General features: G+C 37.9%; 1 protein-coding gene across 2 annotated transcripts in view; it reads left to right on the top strand.

The window, feature by feature from the left end:
* Positions 1–20,000, top strand: part of LOC133632152 (metal transporter CNNM4) — a 115,479-nt gene that overhangs the window by 72,392 nt on the left and 23,087 nt on the right. The window contains exons 4-6 of one of the 2 annotated variants that reach the window (XM_062024420.1): positions 155–324; positions 12,991–13,087; positions 19,570–19,632. In XM_062024420.1, the coding sequence (XP_061880404.1) occupies positions 155–324; positions 12,991–13,087; positions 19,570–19,632 (330 nt within the window). The remainder of the gene's footprint in view (positions 1–154; positions 325–12,990; positions 13,088–19,569; positions 19,633–20,000) is intronic. The other variant, XM_062024421.1, reaches the window with a different exon arrangement.

Here is a 20,000-nt window from a genome sequence, read left to right on the forward strand (position 1 = left end):
ACGGCATGATAGTACAAGTTAACAAGTCAATACGGCATGATAGTAAAAGTTAACAAGTCAATACGGCATGATAGTAAAAGTTAACAAGTCAATACGGCATGATAGTAAAAGTTGTATTTGATGACACCAAGCAGTTTTCTTGTGGTTTGTGCAGAGGTGGCCTTCTTCAACCCGACACAGATCTCAGACAAAGTCCTGCTGCGAATCCTTCGCCACCCCGACGTGATCCAGGAGATCAAGTTCAACGAGAGTGAAAAGTGCTCGCCGCATCACTACGTCTACCAGAGGGGCAAGCCCGTCGACTTCTTCATCCTCATCCTGCAGGTAAGACGCCGTCACGGCCGTACTGTACTATTTGTTTGTGTTCATAACCACGTGTGTGCGTTACGGACAGCAAAGCCCTGTCTGTCTGTTATTTCACTTTACCTTTTTGTATGTTGATTGAGCTGTGTTGGAGCAGCAAAAAAGGACATTATGTTAAATGAAGAGTTTCAGTCTCTGATAGTTGATATAATAATGTAAGTGCATCATTAAGCCTACATGAACTCCATGGTGTTCAGGGATGAATAGTCTCTCCTATTGCTATTGTACTATTTTTTCAGCTATAGTTACATGAATCATTAGTAATGCAGCAGGCTAGTTTGGAATGGCAGGGTCCCTGCTATCACATGTTGATAATAATATAACATTTACATAATAAAAATCAACTACAGGCTTCCTAAATGCTGTAATAAATTAAGCAGGATGAGTTGACTTGAAACTGTTTAATGTTGCACTTTTTATATGTAGAAGAAAATTTGTGTCATTTTATTTAATCTGAGCAACAACTTGAGGCAGTTTAATGTTGATTAACGTGGGCAGAATTATTATAGTGTTCCCAATGTTAAAAGGATAAAGCCATTGTTTACACATTTGGTCAATAAATAACCAAAAAATGTATATTTTGTTGTTTTCTTACTGTACCGAAAATGAACCGAACCGTGACCTCTAAACCGAGGTACGTACCGAACTGACATTTTTGTGTATCGTTACACCCCTATAACCATGTGTCAAAAGTAGGGATGATGTTTGATAAGGAATTATCGAGTTCGAGCCTATTATCAAATCCTCTCATCGAACCGATTCCTTATCGATTCTCTTGTCGAGTCCAGATAGGTTGTTGTACATGGAAAAAAACACACAATATTTGGTTTAACAAAAGCTCACTTTTATTGTATAAGAAAACAATTTAATCTAATAAATAAATAAATATTGACTGTTACCCCCCCTAAAAAAATAAAATAAAATAAATAAACATTGACTGTTGTTACCCAAAGTATATTAAGTGGGATTTTTCAGAAAAACAAATATATACAGTAACACAAAAACAAGCTGTCTCTGTGATCACTATAGGTGTATGAATAATAATATAGTGTTAAATAAAATCAGTCCCTTGGGCACAAAACTGGAAATAATACAGCTCTCCAAAAAGTGCACTTCTGCTGCTATTGGAACATAAACTGTTTGTTATGATGCTTTGACATTTTTGCACTTTATTTCTTTATTGAAAGAACATTCTATGAAGAGAAAAGTTGTTTGCAAATGTGGTTACAATGCTAATAAATGAAAAGTTAAAGCTAAAAAAAAAAAAACACTTTATTGAGTTAACATTATTTCTTTATAGGGGGGAAATGTTATGAGCTAGGGAATATAACAACTACACTACCCAGCATGCAACGGGAGTGACGAGCATGCGCGGTAGCCCCGAAAAGTGTTGCATGTTGCCACGCTGTGAAAGTAAACGTCAAGAACTCAGCCAACACGCCTCGTCTGCATTATTTATAATTAGACCGACAACACATATACAGTGTGATTTTGTTTTGTTTACAAGGAAAGAAAAACAATAGTTACAAAAGGGAGATATGTTGTATATATATGTATGTGCTGCAGTGTTGTATATATATGTATGTGCTGCGGTTGTTTTAAGAACGTTGCGACAGCTGCCGTAAAGGAGGTGCGTTGCTAGCCTGGTTGCTATGTTTCCGGGTGGTCGTAAAAGTGTTCTTCATGTGTTTGTACCCTGCTCAAATCTCTCAGTAAAGTTATTCATTGGATTATAGCTTTTGTTTTGAACTTTATTACACCTTGGAGTGCTTTTTCCCATCCATTGTTTTCCTGCTTTCGCTATCTGCGCCTAATGACTGAGCTACGTGACGTCATTTATTGTGATGTCCCACGGAGCATTTCTGGTCGGGACGGGATTCGTTCCGAGGGATTCGAATAAAGAACCAACTCTTTTCTTTACTATAGTGGTCTCGCTAACGGGTACCGGTTCTCAAAAAGGGATTCGAGTCCGAGGACTCGGTTATTTTCTTATCGAACAACCGGGAAAACCGGTTTGGAGTATCATCCCTAATCAAAAGTGTCTCCTGTTCCACAAAAGCATTAATAATGTTGATTATAAATGGACAGATTGTCTCTCTTCCAGCTATTTAGTTGTTTTCTCCTAAGTTTGAGTGGTAGAAAAGCAGCCATAAAATAGAAATATAATCTACTTAGCTCAACTGCGTCTCAAATTTCCACTTTTACTAGAAAAGCTGGAGTTGTTGTTGGTTCTCATGCCATTCACCGGATTATTGTTTAGGTTCCCATATTAGTCACGCTGTATTTTAAGTCCTTTATAAGATCAACATTCAGGAAAACAAAACCAATGGTTTTGTTTTCCAGCTGAGTGTAGGTGGAGAAGGCCAGCCAGGATGTACACAGCTGTGGCCCCTCATGGGGAGCACAGTGGGGGCCTGGGGGGGGGGGGGGGGGGGGGGGGGGGGGGGGTCAGGGTCTGTGAAGAACACTTACTCATTCCTGTTGTGGAAGACGTTTACTGTGAGGAAAGAGAGGCGCGCCATCATGTCGTGATCACAGCATTTGTCCCTCTAATTTACCTCGAATATACCATTTTACATCATATCTATTGTACTATCATCTTTAATGCATCATACCTTTAATGTACATCATCATTCATGTATTGTACCTCTAATATTTCATATCATATTTTATTATTTATACTCCTCTAACGTACCACGTTAACATCATAATTCATGTATTGTACCTCTAAGATTTCATTGGAATGGTCTAATGTACCATATAAATGGTTTGCCCGCTTTGAATATACAAATAAGTGGTCTGTACGCCTCTAATGTACCATATAAACTGTTGGTGCGCCTGTAATGTACCATATAAATTGTTGGTGTGCCTCTAATATACTATATAAATGGTTGGTGCGCCTGTAATGTACCATATACATGGTCTGTGTGTCTGTAATGTACCATATAAACTGTTGGTGCGCCTCTAATGTACCATATAAATTGTTGGTGCGCCTCTAATATGCTATATAAATGGTCTGTGCGCCTGTAATGTACCATATAAATTTTCTGTTAGCCTCTAATGTACCATATAAAGGGTCGGTGCACCTCTGATGTACCATTTAATTTGTCAGTGTGCCTCTAATGTACCATATAAATTGTTGGTGCGCCTCTAATATGCTATATAAATGGTCTGTGCGCCTGTAATGTACCATATAAATTGTCTGTTAGCCTCTAATCTACCAAATAAATGGTTAATGTGCCTGTAATGTACCATATAAACGGTGCACCTGTAATGTACCATATAAACGGTTGGTGCGCCTGTAATGTACCATATAAATGGTCTGTGTGTCTGTAATGTACCATATAAATGGTCTGTGTGTCTGTAATGTACCATATCAATTGTCTGTTAACCTCTAATGTACCATATAAACGGTTGGTGCGCCTGTAATGTACCATATAAATGGTCTGTGTGTCTGTAATGTACCATATAAATGGTCTGTGTGTCTGTAATGTACCATATCAATTGTCTGTTAACCTCTAATGTACCATATAAACGGTTGGTGCGCCTGTAATGTACCATATAAACGGTTGGTGCGCCTGTAATGTACCATATAAATGGTCTGTGTGTCTGTAATGTACCATATAAATGGTCTGTGTGTCTGTAATGTACCATATCAATTGTCTGTTAACCTCTAATGTACCATATAAAGGGTCGGTGCGCCTCTAATATACTATATAAAAGGTCTGTGCGCCTGTAATGTACCATATAAATTGTCTGTTAGCGTCTAATGTACCATATAAATGGTTGGTGCGCCTGTAATGTACCATATAATTTGTCTGTTAGCCTCTAATGTACCATATAAACTGTTGGTGCGCCTCTAATGTACCATATAAATGGTCTGTGCATCTGTAATATACCATATAAATTGTCTGTTAGCCTCTAATGTACCATATAAATGGTCTGTGTGCCTGTAATGTACCATACACATGGTCTGTGTGCCTGTAATATATCATACACATGGTCTGTGTGCCTGTAACATACCATACACATGGTCTGTGTGCCTGTAATATACCATACACATGGTCTGTGTGCCTGTAATATACCATACACATGGTCTGTGTGCCTGTAATATACCATACACATGGTCTGTGTGCCTGTAATATACCATACACATGGTCTGTGAGCCTGTAATATACCATACACATGGTTTGTGTGCCTGTAATATACCATACACATGGTCTGTGTGCCTGTAATATACCATACACATGGTTTGTGTGCCTGTAATGTACCATACACATGGTTTGTGTGTCTGTAATGTACCATACACATGGTTTGTGTGTCTGTAATATACCATACACATGGTCTGTGTGCCTGTAATATACCATACACATGGTTTGTGTGTCTGTAATATACCATACACATGGTCTGTGTGCCTGTAATATACCATACACATGGTTTGTGTGTCTGTAATATACCATACACATGGTCTGTGTGCCTGTAATATACCATACACATGGTCTGTGTGCCTGTAATATACCATACACATGGTCTGTGTGCCTGTAATGTACCATACACATGGTTTGTGTGTCTGTAATGTACCATACACATGGTTTGTGTGTCTGTAATGTACCATACACATGGTTTGTGCACCTGTAATATACCATACACATGGTCTGTGTGCCTGTAATATACCATACACATGGTTTGTGTGTCTGTAATATACCATACACATGGTCTGTGTGCCTGTAATATACCATACAAATTCTGCTCATGTTTGTTGCGTAAACAAAAGGGTGTCAAGTTTTCTTTTTTTGGCACACAGGAAGTGTGGCCAACTCAGTATGTAAATAAAAACAACTTTTGGGACACCTCCAGTGAAGTGAAAGATGGCCGTCCACCTCCACGGGATAAAGGAGTGATTGAGACTTGTGGGAAGGACACACCACACACTTGTGGGAAGGACACACCACACAGTTGTGGGAAGGACACACCACACACTTGTGGGAAGTACACACCACACGGTTGTTCCTCTCCCATGACAATGAATGTGCTGTTGTGCATTTTTTCTACAGTTGATATAGCAAAGTGTGATTCTTCCAGGCAAACTTTCTCAGCGTTAACCTTTTTCAGACAAACGACGTCCCACCAATTAGTCGGCTTCATTCTTGTGTGTCCACAATTCACTAAAGTTGAGGTCTTTGGTGTGGCTCTGCACGGTTGGTCACAGAATTATTGCTTGATGATGCTTTCTTACCCTATTTTCTGGACCGTAGGGCACCGGATTATGTATGATTACTTGAGTTGTCCTCCTGCAATCAGTCATAAAGTACTGATTTGAACTTTGACCTGCTTTTGAGGCCACTCCCCCCCCCTACACACGCCTCAGCACACCAACTGTTGAACCTTCAAAGGCGATACCAGGGGCGTCACTAGCTTTTAAGGACAGGGGGGGCTTAGCCCCCAGGAGATGCACGGGATGCGAGCGAACGTAGCGCACGAGCACAAAACTTCACAAACGGCTAACAAAGACTTAGAAATTAATCATTGTTATTATTATTATTTCAGTGGGTTTATTTTCAATGTGTGTAAATTCAAGCCCTGGAAATATTACTTAATTACTTGAATTAAAGTAATATCTGGATCGGGATAATTTGGCTTGTATATAATATATTTATATATATATATATATTATGGCAAGCCGTTAAGGAAGTTAAATATATATGGAAGTCTGAATGGAAATGAGAAACTTTTATATATACTGTAAATAAGAAAGACTTAGAGTCCGTCTGCTGATCTGAAAAAGAGCCAAAGCTGTCAAAGAGCTGAGGGACCATCTTCAAAGTGCGATGCTGAAACAAATAATGCAAACAATAAAATGTAACTTCCAGGGTTTGGGATTAATGTAGTCCCGTCATCCCGGGGACGGTAAAAAAAACCCAATTTTTTCCTTTTTCTTTTTATGTATTTATTCATTTTACATTTTATATTAAATGTCTTGGTTTTTCCTCCCTCTGAAAATCCTATGAAATGTTTAACAAGCCATCATATAATAATACAACAGCTATTAATGTAACAATACAATAAAAGAAATATATATATATATATATATATATATATATATATATATATATATATATATATATATATATATATATATATATATATATATATATATATATATATATATATATATATATATTTTTTTTTTTTTTTTTAATTATTTTATTTTATTTTATTTTATAATGTCCTGCCCAGCTTCTCGGGCAAATCATATAGTTGATGTAGATGCCCATATCGGCTGTTCAGATTTACTTTACAAAAGAGAAGTGTAGGATACTTCTCTTGTTGCCTTATTTGTATTTTGACTTTATTAAATGTATTTGTATTATCATTTGGTGCAGCCGGGCCGGAGCAGGAGGGGATAGAAAGAGAGAAAAAGGAAGACAGAGGGGGGAATTGTGGGGACAAGAGGGGGATTAGACAGAGAGACAAAAACAACAACAGCAAACACAACAACAACAACAGAGCAACATCAGCAAATACGACATGTACAAATATGATGGCAGTTAGCGAAAATAAAAAATAATACAGAAATGACAATGAGCATTATTACACTAAAAATGGAGCAATATGAATACCAATAGAAATAGTGCTATTGATAATAAACAATACCAATACTTTACCTTTATTATCAACAATACAACTGTTCAAATGCAACAATACATATACGTAATGATAACTGGAGATATGAAAGAATGCAGAAAAATGGAGGGGAAGAAAGAGAAGCAACCTACAAAACAAATATATTTAATGATGTTTTTTTCATTATTTTAACAATAGGCTAATGTATATTACTTTATATAGATTCTACAAGAAACACAAAACTTAAAAACTAAATTATTTACAATTGCAGACACAAGGTTCTTGTTCTGCAGTGCTGTGTGCTAATGTGCTTCGTACACCTGCAAGACCGCAAGCAAGGTCGCAGAGAAAATGCGGACTGGATTTTGAGTGATGTTGGCATTTTCTATATGAACAAGTCCAAGGACCGCAAGCAAGGTCGCAGAGAAAATGCGAACTGGATTTTGAGTGATGTGGGCATTTTCTATATGAACAAGTCCAAGGACCGCAAGCAAGGTCACAGAGAAAATGCGCACTGGATTTTGAGTGATGTGGGCATTTTCTATATGAACAAGTCCAAGGACCACAAGCAAGGTCGCAGAGAAAATGCGCACTGGATTTTGAGTGATGTGGGCATTTTCTATATGAACAAGTCCAAGGACCGCAAGCAAGGTCGCAGAGAAAATGCGAACTGGATTTTGAGTGATGTGGGCATTTTCTATATGAACAAGTCCAAGGACCGCAAGAAAGGTCGCAGAGAAAATGCGGACTGGATTTTAAATGATGATGTGGGCATTTTCTATATGAACAAGTGGAATGGATTGGATAGCGACGCACTAAAGGGGCTCTCTACCTTACGCTATGAAGTGAGGGGAAACTGAGTGAATAATGACAGGTTATATGATTATTTATTCAAACTCATATTCGGGCCACTTTATAATGAATATGTCGGCATGTATTTGTACATTAACACCAAATTATTTAGGGGGGCTTTAGAACATTTTAGGGGGGCTTGAGCCCCCCTAAAATAGGCCTAACAACACCAATGGGCGATACACTTAGACACTGCTCCTGAAAACATCTAAATTACACAAGTACCTCTCTACTGTGGCTGAAGGCAACCTCCTGATGGTGTGTTTTTTTTTTAATTGGATGGCAGCAGCTGCATTAAAAGTATCAAAAGTGATCCGTGTCCAACAGCTTTATCTAGCTCTGTACTTCATGAGGAATGGACCCTCACCTGACCTTTGAGCTGTGCAAGACCTCCTCCTACCACTAGGTGGCTAGCAGGAAGGGGATTCATACGGCTCCCGTCGTCACAGTTTACCTGACACATGAAACGTGACAAATAAGGCGGAGGGTGTGCTATTCACTTTAGCCGTCAGATGACAACTTCGACCACGGCGTCAGTCGCTGTGATTAACCCCCACTCTTCCTCTCACGCTAGATCCACCCAGGAATGGAACCATATGAATGCCTTCCCTGCTGTGCAGAGCCATATAAATTAAATTCAATAAATTTTTCACCTTTTCTGCGTCAACATTCAGTGTTGGCATGACCGACAGAGGTGAAGTGGACTCTGCAAGTGTTTCTGCACGTTTATTTATAATAAATCAACAAGTGAGTGTCCCAAAGCTAAATGTCTCACTATAGCCTACAGCAGGGGTCACCAACGCGGTGCCCGCGGGCACCAGGTAGCCCGTAAGGACCAGATGAGTAGCCCGCTGGCCTGTTCTAAAAATAGCTCAAATAGCAGCACTTACCAGTGAGCTGCCTCTATTTTTTAAATTTATTTATTTACTAGCAAGCTGGTCTCGCTTTGCCTGACATTTTAATTCTAAGAGAGACAAAACTCAAATAGAATTTGAAAATCCAAGAAAATATTTTAAAGACTTGGTCTTCACTTGTTTAAATAAATTAATTAATTTGTTTTTACTTTGCTTCTTATAACTTTCAGAAAGACAATTTTAGAGAAAAAATACAACCTTAAAAATGATTTTAGGATTTTTAAACACATATACCTTTTTACCTTTTAAATTCCTTCCTCTTCTTTCCTGACAACTTAAATTAATGTTCAAGTATTTTTTTTTTGTATTATTGTAAAGAATAATAAATAAATTTTAATTTAATTTTTCATTTTAGCTTCTGTTTTTTCGACAAAGAATATTTGTGAAATATTTCTTCAAACTTATTATGATTAAAATTCAAAAAAATTATTCTGGCAAATCTTGAAAATCTGTAGAATCAGATTTAAATCTCATTTCAAAGTCTTTTGAATTTCTTTTAAAATTTTTGTTCTGGAAAATCTAGAAGAAATAATGATTTGTCTTTGTTAGAAATATAGCTTGGTCCAATTTGTTATATATTCTAACAAAGTGTAGATTGGATTTTAACCTATTTAAAACATGTCATCAAAATTCTAAAATTAATCTTAATCAGGAAAAATTACTAATGATGTTCCATAAATTCTTTTTTTAAGTTTTTCTCTTCTTTTTTTCGGTTGAATTTTGAATTTTAAAGAGTCGAAATTGAAGATAAACTATGTTTCAAAATTTAATGGTCATTTTTTTTCGTGTTTTCTCCTCTTTTAAACCGTTCAATTAAGTGTAAATATTAGGGATGTCCGATAATGGCTTTTTGCCGATATTCCGATATTGTCCAACTCTTTAATTACCGATACCGATATCAACCGATATATGCAGTCGTGGAATTAACACATTATTATGCCTAATTTGGACAACCAGGTATGGTGAAGATAAGGTACTTTTTAAAAAAATGAATCAAATAAAATAAGATAAATAAATTAAAAACATTTTCTTGAATAAAAAAGAAAGTAAAACAATATAAAAACAGTTACATAGAAACTAGTAATTAATGAAAATGAGTACAATTAACTGTTAAAGGTTAGTACTATTAGTGGAGCAGCAGCACGCACAATCATGTGTGCTTACGGACTGTATCCCTTGCAGACTGTATTGATATATATTGATATATAATGTAGGAAGCAGAATATTAATAACAGAAAGAAATGGGGGGAGGGAGGTTTTTTGAGTTGGTGCACTAATTGTAAGTGTATTTTGTGTTTTTTTATGTTGATTTAATAAAAAAATTAAAAAACGATACAGATAATAAAAAAAACGATACCGATCATTTCCGATATTACATTTTAACGCATTTATCGGACATCCCTAGTAAATATTATTAATAATAACAGAGTTAAAGGTAAATTGAGCAAATTGGTTATTTCTGGCAATTTATTTAAGTGTGTATCAAACTGGTAGCCCTTCACATTAATCACTACCCAAGAAGTAGCTCTTGCTTTCAAAAAGGTTGCTGACCCCTGCCCTACAGCTTCTTCTTCACGCCGCCGTCTTAATCCTCCCATTTGTGGCGCTTCACCTTCCCCGGGCGGCGGCTCTCTTTCTGTGTTGGGCCACCTGTTGTGCGTGGAGGGACGCGGGCAAGGAGGATTAACTGTCCTGCGTTGTTGTTGCTGCAGTTCACACATTCCAGCCGGCCCGTTCAGGCCCGACTGTGCAGGCAAACAACGCGGAGGCCTCCTTAAAATCCTCGCCATCTGCAAAACCCCCTACACACCCGTTGATCACCACCAATGTATTTCTGTCCTGTCATTCACTCGCGTGCCAGGAGGGAAATGTTGTTGTTCTGACTGCACTGCACTGCCCCCTGTTGCCCAAGTGATGTAACCACAACAACATTATAAAAGGCAGCTTTTAAAAGCAGCCTCTTATTTTTACGTCAGAAATTGTTACTGATTAGCCAGAACAATTAGGGATGATGAAAAAAAAAATCTCAATTCTTATTCATTCAGATTTTAATTTGACTTATATTTTTTAGGAACCCATTTTTAAAAATATGTTTTTAGGCTATTTCCACACTTACTCACTTGTTGCTTTTGTGAACTGTTTTATTGTCATTTTAATACCAAATAATATATTGTGAAAGTAAGTTTGAACCAAGAATGGATTATTCTGAAATAAATTGAATTGTGAGTTGTTGTAAGATTCACATCACTAATAATAATCCATGCTTCCAATATTAAAAAAAGACAATAAAAGGAGCACTTAAACATTTAAATACATAGGTAACATATTACATCACATGATAAGATGTTACCTTATGTGTTAACTATATTTTGAAATCAAATATTTACCAGGTACAACTAGGGCTGCAACAACTAATCGATTAAAATCGATTATAAAAATAGTTGCCGATTAATTTAGTCATCAATTCGTTGGATCTATGCTATGCGCATGCGCAGAGGCTTTTTTTTTTTTTTTTTAATTTTATTTTATTTAAATAAACCTTTATTTATAAACTGCAACATGTACAAACAGCTGAGAAACAATAATCAAAATAAGTATGGTGCCAGTATGCTGTTTTTTTCTCTCCAATAAAATACCGGAAAGGATAGAAATGTAGTTTGTCTCTTTTATCCGATTTTTAATCGATTAATCGAAGTAATAATCGACAGATTAATCGATTATCAAATGAATCGTTAGTTGCAGCCCTAGATACAACTAATATAGATATAATTACTCATGCTTAAGATGTTAAGTCAATGAAATAAATTGTTTCTAATTGCAATACCTAAACAATATATTAAATTAAATTATAACATACATATTACAATGTATTTACTATTTTCTAATATTATTTATTAGATTCTCATTCAATGTTTTTTTTTATTTTCATGACTATTTACATTGTAGATTGTCACATCAAAACTATGAATGAGCACATGTGGAGTTATGTACTTCATAAAAAAAAGGTGAAATAACTGAAAACATGTTTTATATTCTAGTTTCTTCAAAATAGCCACCCTTTGCTCCGATTACTGCTTCGCACACTCTAGGCATTCTCTCCATGAGCTTCAAGAGATAGTCACCTGAAATGGTTTTCATAGTTTTGATGCCTTCAGTGACAATCTACAATGTAAATAGTCATGAAAATAAAGAAAACGCATTGAAATGAGAAGGTGTGTACTATACATTTTAATTATATAAAATTATTTAAAATAAATATGTATAAGTTCAAAGGCAATTAGATATCTGGTTTAAAAAAAAAAAAAAGTGTATTAAATAAAATGATATGTAGTCCATTACAATTGAAAATAACAAATTAACACATTAAATGGAATGTTTTGAATAAACTAATGAAAAGGTAAAGAATCATTTCTATATCTAGTGTTACCTCTATTATCGAAAGGGTTACATTCCAAACCCACGCTATTTTTAAATGATCTTTATGAATATTACAAGCATTTAAAGTATTTCTAAGCCCTCCACATAGCTGTCACACCCCCTTATAAACACTTTATACGCTCTAAAAACAATGTTACCTTTAAAAATGTAAATTGGCAGTGAAATCTCAAAGCTAATTCATAGAAGGGGCGATGCACTGAGGCCGCAGGAAGTGAAAGTGGCTGTCAGGTTCAAACACCGATGACATCTATTAAACAAGACAAGAGGCAAAGAATTAAACAGAGACAGAATTCAATTTGGACTCAATATTGAGGAGAGTCGTCTGTACACTGTACTCTTGTACGGTATCTCAGCACGCTCTGCTGAGATACAGAAAAGGTCGTAAACAATTCACAGAAAAGGTCAGTTCAAAAAGAGTTCGTAAAATAGTTCCAAAAGAGGTCCATAAAATAGTTCAAAAAGAGTTCGTCTGGAAATTGGGCAGATCCTGCCATCTCTCCGCTTTGAAGTCCTAGGGGTTGGAACAATATCTTTCTGTTGACTACCAAACATGAAAGAACACAGGAACACCTTCATCTTCCCCCCCCCCCCACCCCCCCCCCCCCTACACAGTGGAGCTTTACGAGCCTTACTCTTGGTAGGTTTCAAAGACAGCTTTTGTCTTCTTGCCAGGAACTCATTTCAACACAAAGTTTTTTGTGATTACTTACAAACAATTATTCTAACAGGAACACTGGGTTTAAAATATTTGTAATAAATCACTGCATACCTCATTTGTCTCCCCCGGTGTCTTGGTCAGGGTCGAGTGGAGGTGGAGGCCGGCAACGAGAACATGAAGTTTGAGACGGGACCTTTCTCCTACTACGGCATCATGGCGCTCAGCGCTCCCTTGCTGGGTGAGTCCTCCTCTCCCTGCTTGTGACCCCGCTCCCAATGACCTTCAGCTAGTTACTAGTCTCTTAGTAAGTGGACACCCCAAAGACTTCAGCTCAAAGCTTTGACCTTCAGCTAGTTACTAGTCTCTTAGTAAGTGGACACCCCAAAGACTTCAGCTCAAAGCTTTGACCTTCAGCTAGTTACTAGTCTCTTAGTAAGTGGACACCCCAAAGACTTCAGCTCAAAGCTTTGACCTTCAGCTGTTTACTAGTCTCTTAGTAAGCTGGACACCCCAAAGACTTCAGCTCAAAGCTTTGACCTTCAGCTAGTTACTAGTCTCTTAGTAAGTGGACACCCCAAAGACTTCAGCTCAAAGCTTTGACCTTCAGCTGTTTACTAGTCTCTTAGTAAGTGGACACCCCAAAGACTTCAGCTCAAAGCTTTGACCTTCAGCTAGTTACTAGTCTCTTAGTAAGTGGACACCCCAAAGACTTCAGCTCAAAGCTTTGACCTTCAGCTAGTTACTAGTCTCTTAGTAAGTGGACACCCCAAAGACTTCAGCTCAAAGCTTTGACCTTCAGCTGTTTACTAGTCTCTTAGTAAGCTGGACACCCCAAAGACTTCAGCTCAAAGCTTTGACCTTCAGCTAGTTACTATTCTCTTAGTAAGTGGACACCCCAAAGACTTCAGCTCAAAGCTTTGACCTTCAGCTGTTTACTAGTCTCTTAGTAAGTGGACACCCCAAAGACTTCAGCTCAAAGCTTTGACCTTCAGCTGTTTACTAGTCTCTTAGTAAGCTGGACACCCCAAAGACTTCAGCTCAAAGCTTTGACCTTCAGCTAGTTACTAGTCTCTTAGTAAGTGGACACCCCAAAGACTTCAGCTCAAAGCTTTGACCTTCAGCTGTTTACTAGTCTCTTAGTAAGTGGACACCCCAAAGACTTCAGCTCAAAGCTTTGACCTTCAGCTAGTTACTAGTCTCTTAGTAAGTGGACACCCCAAAGACTTCAGCTCAAAGCTTTGACCTTCAGCTAGTTACTAGTCTCTTAGTAAGTGGACACCCCAAAGACTTCAGCTCAAAGCTTTGACCTTCAGCTGTTTACTAGTCTCTTAGTAAGCTGGACACCCCAAAGACTTCAGCTCAAAGCTTTGACCTTCAGCTAGTTACTAGTCTCTTAGTAAGTGGACACCCCAAAGACTTCAGCTCAAAGCTTTGACCTTCAGCTAGTTACTAGTCTCTTAGTAAGTGGACACCCCAAAGACTTCAGCTCAAAGCTTTGACCTTCAGCTGTTTACTAGTCTCTTAGTAAGCTGGACACCCCAAAGACTTCAGCTCAAAGCTTTGACCTTCAGCTGTTTACTAGTCTCTTAGTAAGCTGGACACCCCAAAGACTTCAGCTCAAAGCTTTGACCTTCAGCTAGTTACTAGTCTCTTAGTAAGTGGACACCCCAAAGACTTCAGCTCAAAGCTTTGACCTTCAGCTGTTTACTAGTCTCTTAGTAAGTGGACACCCCAAAGACTTCAGCTCAAAGCTTTGACCTTCAGCTAGTTACTAGTCTCTTAGTAAGTGGACACCCCAAAGACTTCAGCTCAAAGCTTTGACCTTCAGCTAGTTACTATTTTCTTAGTAAGTGGACACCCCAAAGACTTCAGCTCAAAGCTTTGACCTTCAGCTGTTTACTAGTCTCTTAGTAAGCTGGACACCCCAAAGACTTCAGCTCAAAGCTTTGACCTTCAGCTAGTTACTAGTCTCTTAGTAAGTGGACACCCCAAAGACTTCAGCTCAAAGCTTTGACCTTCAGCTAGTTACTAGTCTCTTAGTAAGCTGGACACCCCAAAGACTTCAGCTCAAAGCTTTGGAGAAGTTGAAAGGACAAATGAGGTTCTTACTTTCTAAAAATGTGTGAACATTCTAGGTGTGGTTGACCTATGATTCTCAAACTGTGGTCAGAATCTATATAATATTTAGTGGTATGCCGTATTATATAATATATTTATCTTAGATGTATTTATTGAACTTTAAATTCAGTTATATTTATATAGAAATGTTTTGTCTCCTGCGACTCAAAGCACTTTACATTGTGAAAGCCATTATCTACATTTTTAAGCTACAATGTATCAGAATCAGAAATACTTTATTAATCCCAGATCAGACAAACAATACAGGGCGACAGAACAGGATCATACATTACAGGGAGCTAGAACAGGATCAAACATTACAGGGAGATAGAACAGGATCAAACATTACAGTGAGACAGAACAGGATCAAACATTACAGGGAGATAGAACAGGATCATACATTACAGGGAGACAGAACAGGATAAAACATTACAGGGAGACAGAACAGGATCAAACATTACAGGGAAACAGAACAGGATCAAACAATACAGGGAGACAGAACAGGATCAAACATTACAGGGAGACAGAACAGGATCAAACATTATAGGGAGACAGAACAGGATCAAACATTACAGGGAGAGAGAAGAGGATCGAACATTACACGGAGACAGAACAGGATCGAACATTACAGGGGGACAGAACAGGATCGAACATTACAGGGCGACAGAACAGGATCGAACATTACAGGGAGACAGAACAGGATCAAACATTATAGGGAGACAGAACAGGATCGAACATTACACGGAGACAGAACAGGATCGAACATTACAGGGAGACAGAACAGGATCGAACATTACAGGGCGACAGAACAGGATCGAACATTACAGGGAGACAGAACAGGATCAAACATCAGAGGGAGACAGAACAGGATCAAACATCACAGGGAGACAAAACAGGATCAAACATTACAGGGTGACAGAACAGGATCAAACATTACAGAGAGATAGAAGAGGATCGAACATTACAGAGAGATAGAACAGGATCAAACATTACAGGGAGAAAGAACAGGATCGAACATTACAGAGAGACAGAAGAGGACCGAAAATTACAGGGGAGACAGAAGAGGATCGAACATTATAGGGCGACAGAACAGGATCGAACATTACAGGGTGACCGAACAGGATCGAACATTACAGGGAGACAGAACAGGATCAAACATTACAGGGAGACAGAACAGGATCAAACAGAACAGGATCAAATATTACAGGGAAACAGAACAGGATCGAACATTACAGGGAGACAGAAGAGGATCAAACATTACAGGGAGACAGAACAGGATCGAACATTACAGGGCGACAGAACAGAATCAAACATTACAGGGAGACAGAACAGGATCAAACATCACAGGGAGACAGAACAGGATCGAACATTACAGGGCGAAAGAACAGGATCAAACATTACAGGGAGACAGAATAGGATCAAACATCACAGGGAGACAGAACAGGATCAAACATTATAGGGAGACAGAACAGGATCAAACATTACAGGGTGACAGAACAGGATCAATCATTACAGGATGACAGAACAGGATCGAACATTACAGGGCGATAGAACAGGATCGAACATTACAGGGAGACAGAACAGGATCAAACAGAACAGGATCAAACATTACAGGGAGACAGAACAGGATCAAACATCACAGGGAGACATGTCTGAACAGGATCAAACATTACAGGGAGACAGAACAGGATCAAACATTATAGGGAGACAGAACAGGATCAAACATTACAGGGAGACAGAAGAGGATCGAACATTACAGGGAGACAGAAGAGGATCGAACATTACAGGGAGACAGAACAGGATCGAACATTACAGGGAGACAGAACAGGATCAAACATTACAGGGAGACAAAACAGGATCAAACATTACAGGGAGACAGAAGAGGATCGCTGACGCATGTGTAAGATATTCACCGCATTATTTCAAAACAGATTAAATTAATTTCTGTCCTCGTAATTCTACACGTAGCCCATAATGACGATGTGGAAAAATTATGTTTTTAAATTTTTGCAAATTTGCTAATTATCCAAAAAAAAAAAAAAAAACTTTTCTCATTGCCATAATGGGAAAAGTGCATCAACAACGTATTGAGCAGAGGCTGTGAATACTTATGTTGATGTGATTAACATTTGTGTATCGTTAGCAAATTTGCTAAATTAAAAAATATATATTATATATTATATATACATGAATGAATTCCACTGTAATGAAAAATGTGGGAAAAGTGAAGCACTGTAAGCAAGGTGGGTGAAGTGGGAATTATATTTATATAGCGCTTTTCTCTAGTGACCCAAAGCTCTCTACATAGTGAAACCCATTATCGAAGTTACATTTAATCCAGTGTGGGTGACATGTCTTGCCCCACGGACACAAAAGCAGTGACTGGGATGGGCAGAAGCGGGCATCGAACCCGGAACCCTCGAGTTGCTGGCACGACCGCTCTACCAACCAAGTGTCTTGCCCAAGGACACCGACGGCAGTGACTCGGGTGGTGGAAGTTGGATTGGAACCGGGAACCCCCAAGTTTCTGGCCGTCTGCTCTACCATCTGAGCCACGCCGCCCCTGCCACTCTAATTTCGATGTATAAATCAATGAAATGATATGCGGTTAAGTATGAGAAGTGAGAGTCAATGATCAAATGACAGAAGGACTCCATCTAGTGGACAGTTTGTATCATTGCAGGCCCACTTTATTACATGTACTCCTTTCATTTATTCAGACATTTAAACATTTGACAGAAAAAAGAGAGAATCCTTTTAGTTTTTTTTAATAAGTCGATTGGCAACACTAAATTGTGAGTGTGAATGTAGTTTGTCTATCTGTGTTGGGCCTGCGATGAGGTGGCGACTTGTCCAGGTTTGTACCCCGCCTTCCGCCCGATTGCAGCTGGGATAGGCTCCAGCGTACCCCGAGAGGGACAAGCGGTAGCAAATGGATTTTTTTTCTTTCTTTCTACCTTTCTCTTCCTCCCTCACTCCTTACAGAGTCTTCAGGTGCAAAGTGTGAGACTCTGAACATGTACAGTATACAGTGTGTGTGTACACAAAGTATATACATGTATATAGTGTGTGTGTACACAAAGTATATACATGTATATAGTGTGTGTACACAAAGTATATACATGTATATAGTGTGTGTACACAAAGTATATACATGTATATAGTGTGTGTGTACACAAAGTATATACATGTATATAGTGTGTGTACACAAAGTATATACATGTATATAGTGTGTGTACACAAAGTATATACATGTATATAGTGTGTGTGTACACAAAGTATATACATGTATATAGTGTGTGTACACAAAGTATATACATGTATATAGTGTGTGTACACAAAGTATATACATGTATATAGGTTGTGTACACAAAGTATATACATGTATATAGTGTGTGTACACAAAGTATGAGACATGTATATAGTGTGTGTACACAAAGTATATACATGTATATAGTGTGTGTACACAAAGTATATACATGTATATAGTGTGTGTACACAAAGTATATACATGTATATAGTGTGTGTACACAAAGTATATACATGTATATAGTGTGTGTACACAAAGTATATACATGTATATAGTGTGTGTACACAAAGTATATACATGTATATAGGTTGTGTACACAAAGTATATACATGTATATAGTGTGTGTACACAAAGTATATACATGTATATAGTGTGTGTACACAAAGTATGAGACATGTATATAGTGTGTGTACACAAAGTATGAGACATGTATATAGTGTGTGTACACAAAGTATATACTTGTATATAGTGTGTGTACACAAAGTATATACATGTATATAGTGTGTGTACACAAAGTATATACATGTATATAGTGTGTGTACACAAAGTATATACATGTATATAGTGTGTGTACACAAAGTATATACATGTATATAGTGTGTGTACACACACTATATACATGTATATAGTGTGTGTACAAAGAGTATGAGACATGTATATAGTGTGTGTACACAAAGTATGAGACATGTATATAGTGTGTGTACACAAAGTATATACATGTATATAGTGTGTGTACACAAAGTATATACATGTATATAGTGTGTGTACACAAAGTATATACATGTATATAGTGTGTGTACACAAAGTATATACATGTATATAGTGTGTGTACACAAAGTATATACATGTATATAGTGTGTGTACACAAAGTATATACATGTATATAGTGTGTGTACACAAAGTATGGGACATGTATATAGTGTGTGTACACAAAGTATGAGACATGTATATAGTGTGTGTACACAAAGTATATACATGTATATAGTGTGTGTACACAAAGTATATACATGTATATAGTGTGTGTACACAAAGTATATACATGTATATAGTGTGTGTACACAAAGTATGAGACATGTATATAGTGTGTGTACACAAAGTATGAGACATGTATATAGTGTGTGTACACAAAGTATGAGACATGTATATAGTGTGTGTACACAAAGTATGAGACATGTATATAGTGTGTGTACACAAAGTACTACACTTCACTGTAGTTTTGCAAGCACCTTGTCTCATGTCTCTCCCACCCCGACCTTCCCGCTCCGTCACCTTCTGACCTTCTCTCCTCTCAGTGGCTCCACCTCATCCTCGCCTCGTCTCCTTTAAGAGGTTTTCTCTGTTCTCTCGGTTGCCAGGTAACCTCCGGCATGTCTGGGTTCTTATTGAATAACACGGGGGGTAGCTGGTCCTAGATGCTAGTTGGCCAGAGGTGTAGTTTAGAACTCTCACACAATCATTAGATGTAGACGTAACATATGTTGGATGTAGACATAACATATGTTTGACAAAATGGGCCACGGGTCCATTTTTCTATCAAAAAGAAGGGTTTTGAAGCCTTTTTTAAAAGCATCCACAGTCTGTGGTGCCCTCAGGTGGTCAGGGAGAGCGTTCCGCAGACTGGGAGCGGGTTAGCAGAAAGCCTGGTCTCCCATTGTTCGTAGCTTTGTCCTCAGAGGTTGGAGGAGGTTAGCCTGTCCGGAGCGGAGGTGTGGTGTGGAGGATT

This window comes from Entelurus aequoreus, linkage group LG17, assembly GCF_033978785.1.
Source record: "Entelurus aequoreus isolate RoL-2023_Sb linkage group LG17, RoL_Eaeq_v1.1, whole genome shotgun sequence".
Taxonomy (NCBI): domain Eukaryota; kingdom Metazoa; phylum Chordata; class Actinopteri; order Syngnathiformes; family Syngnathidae; genus Entelurus; species Entelurus aequoreus.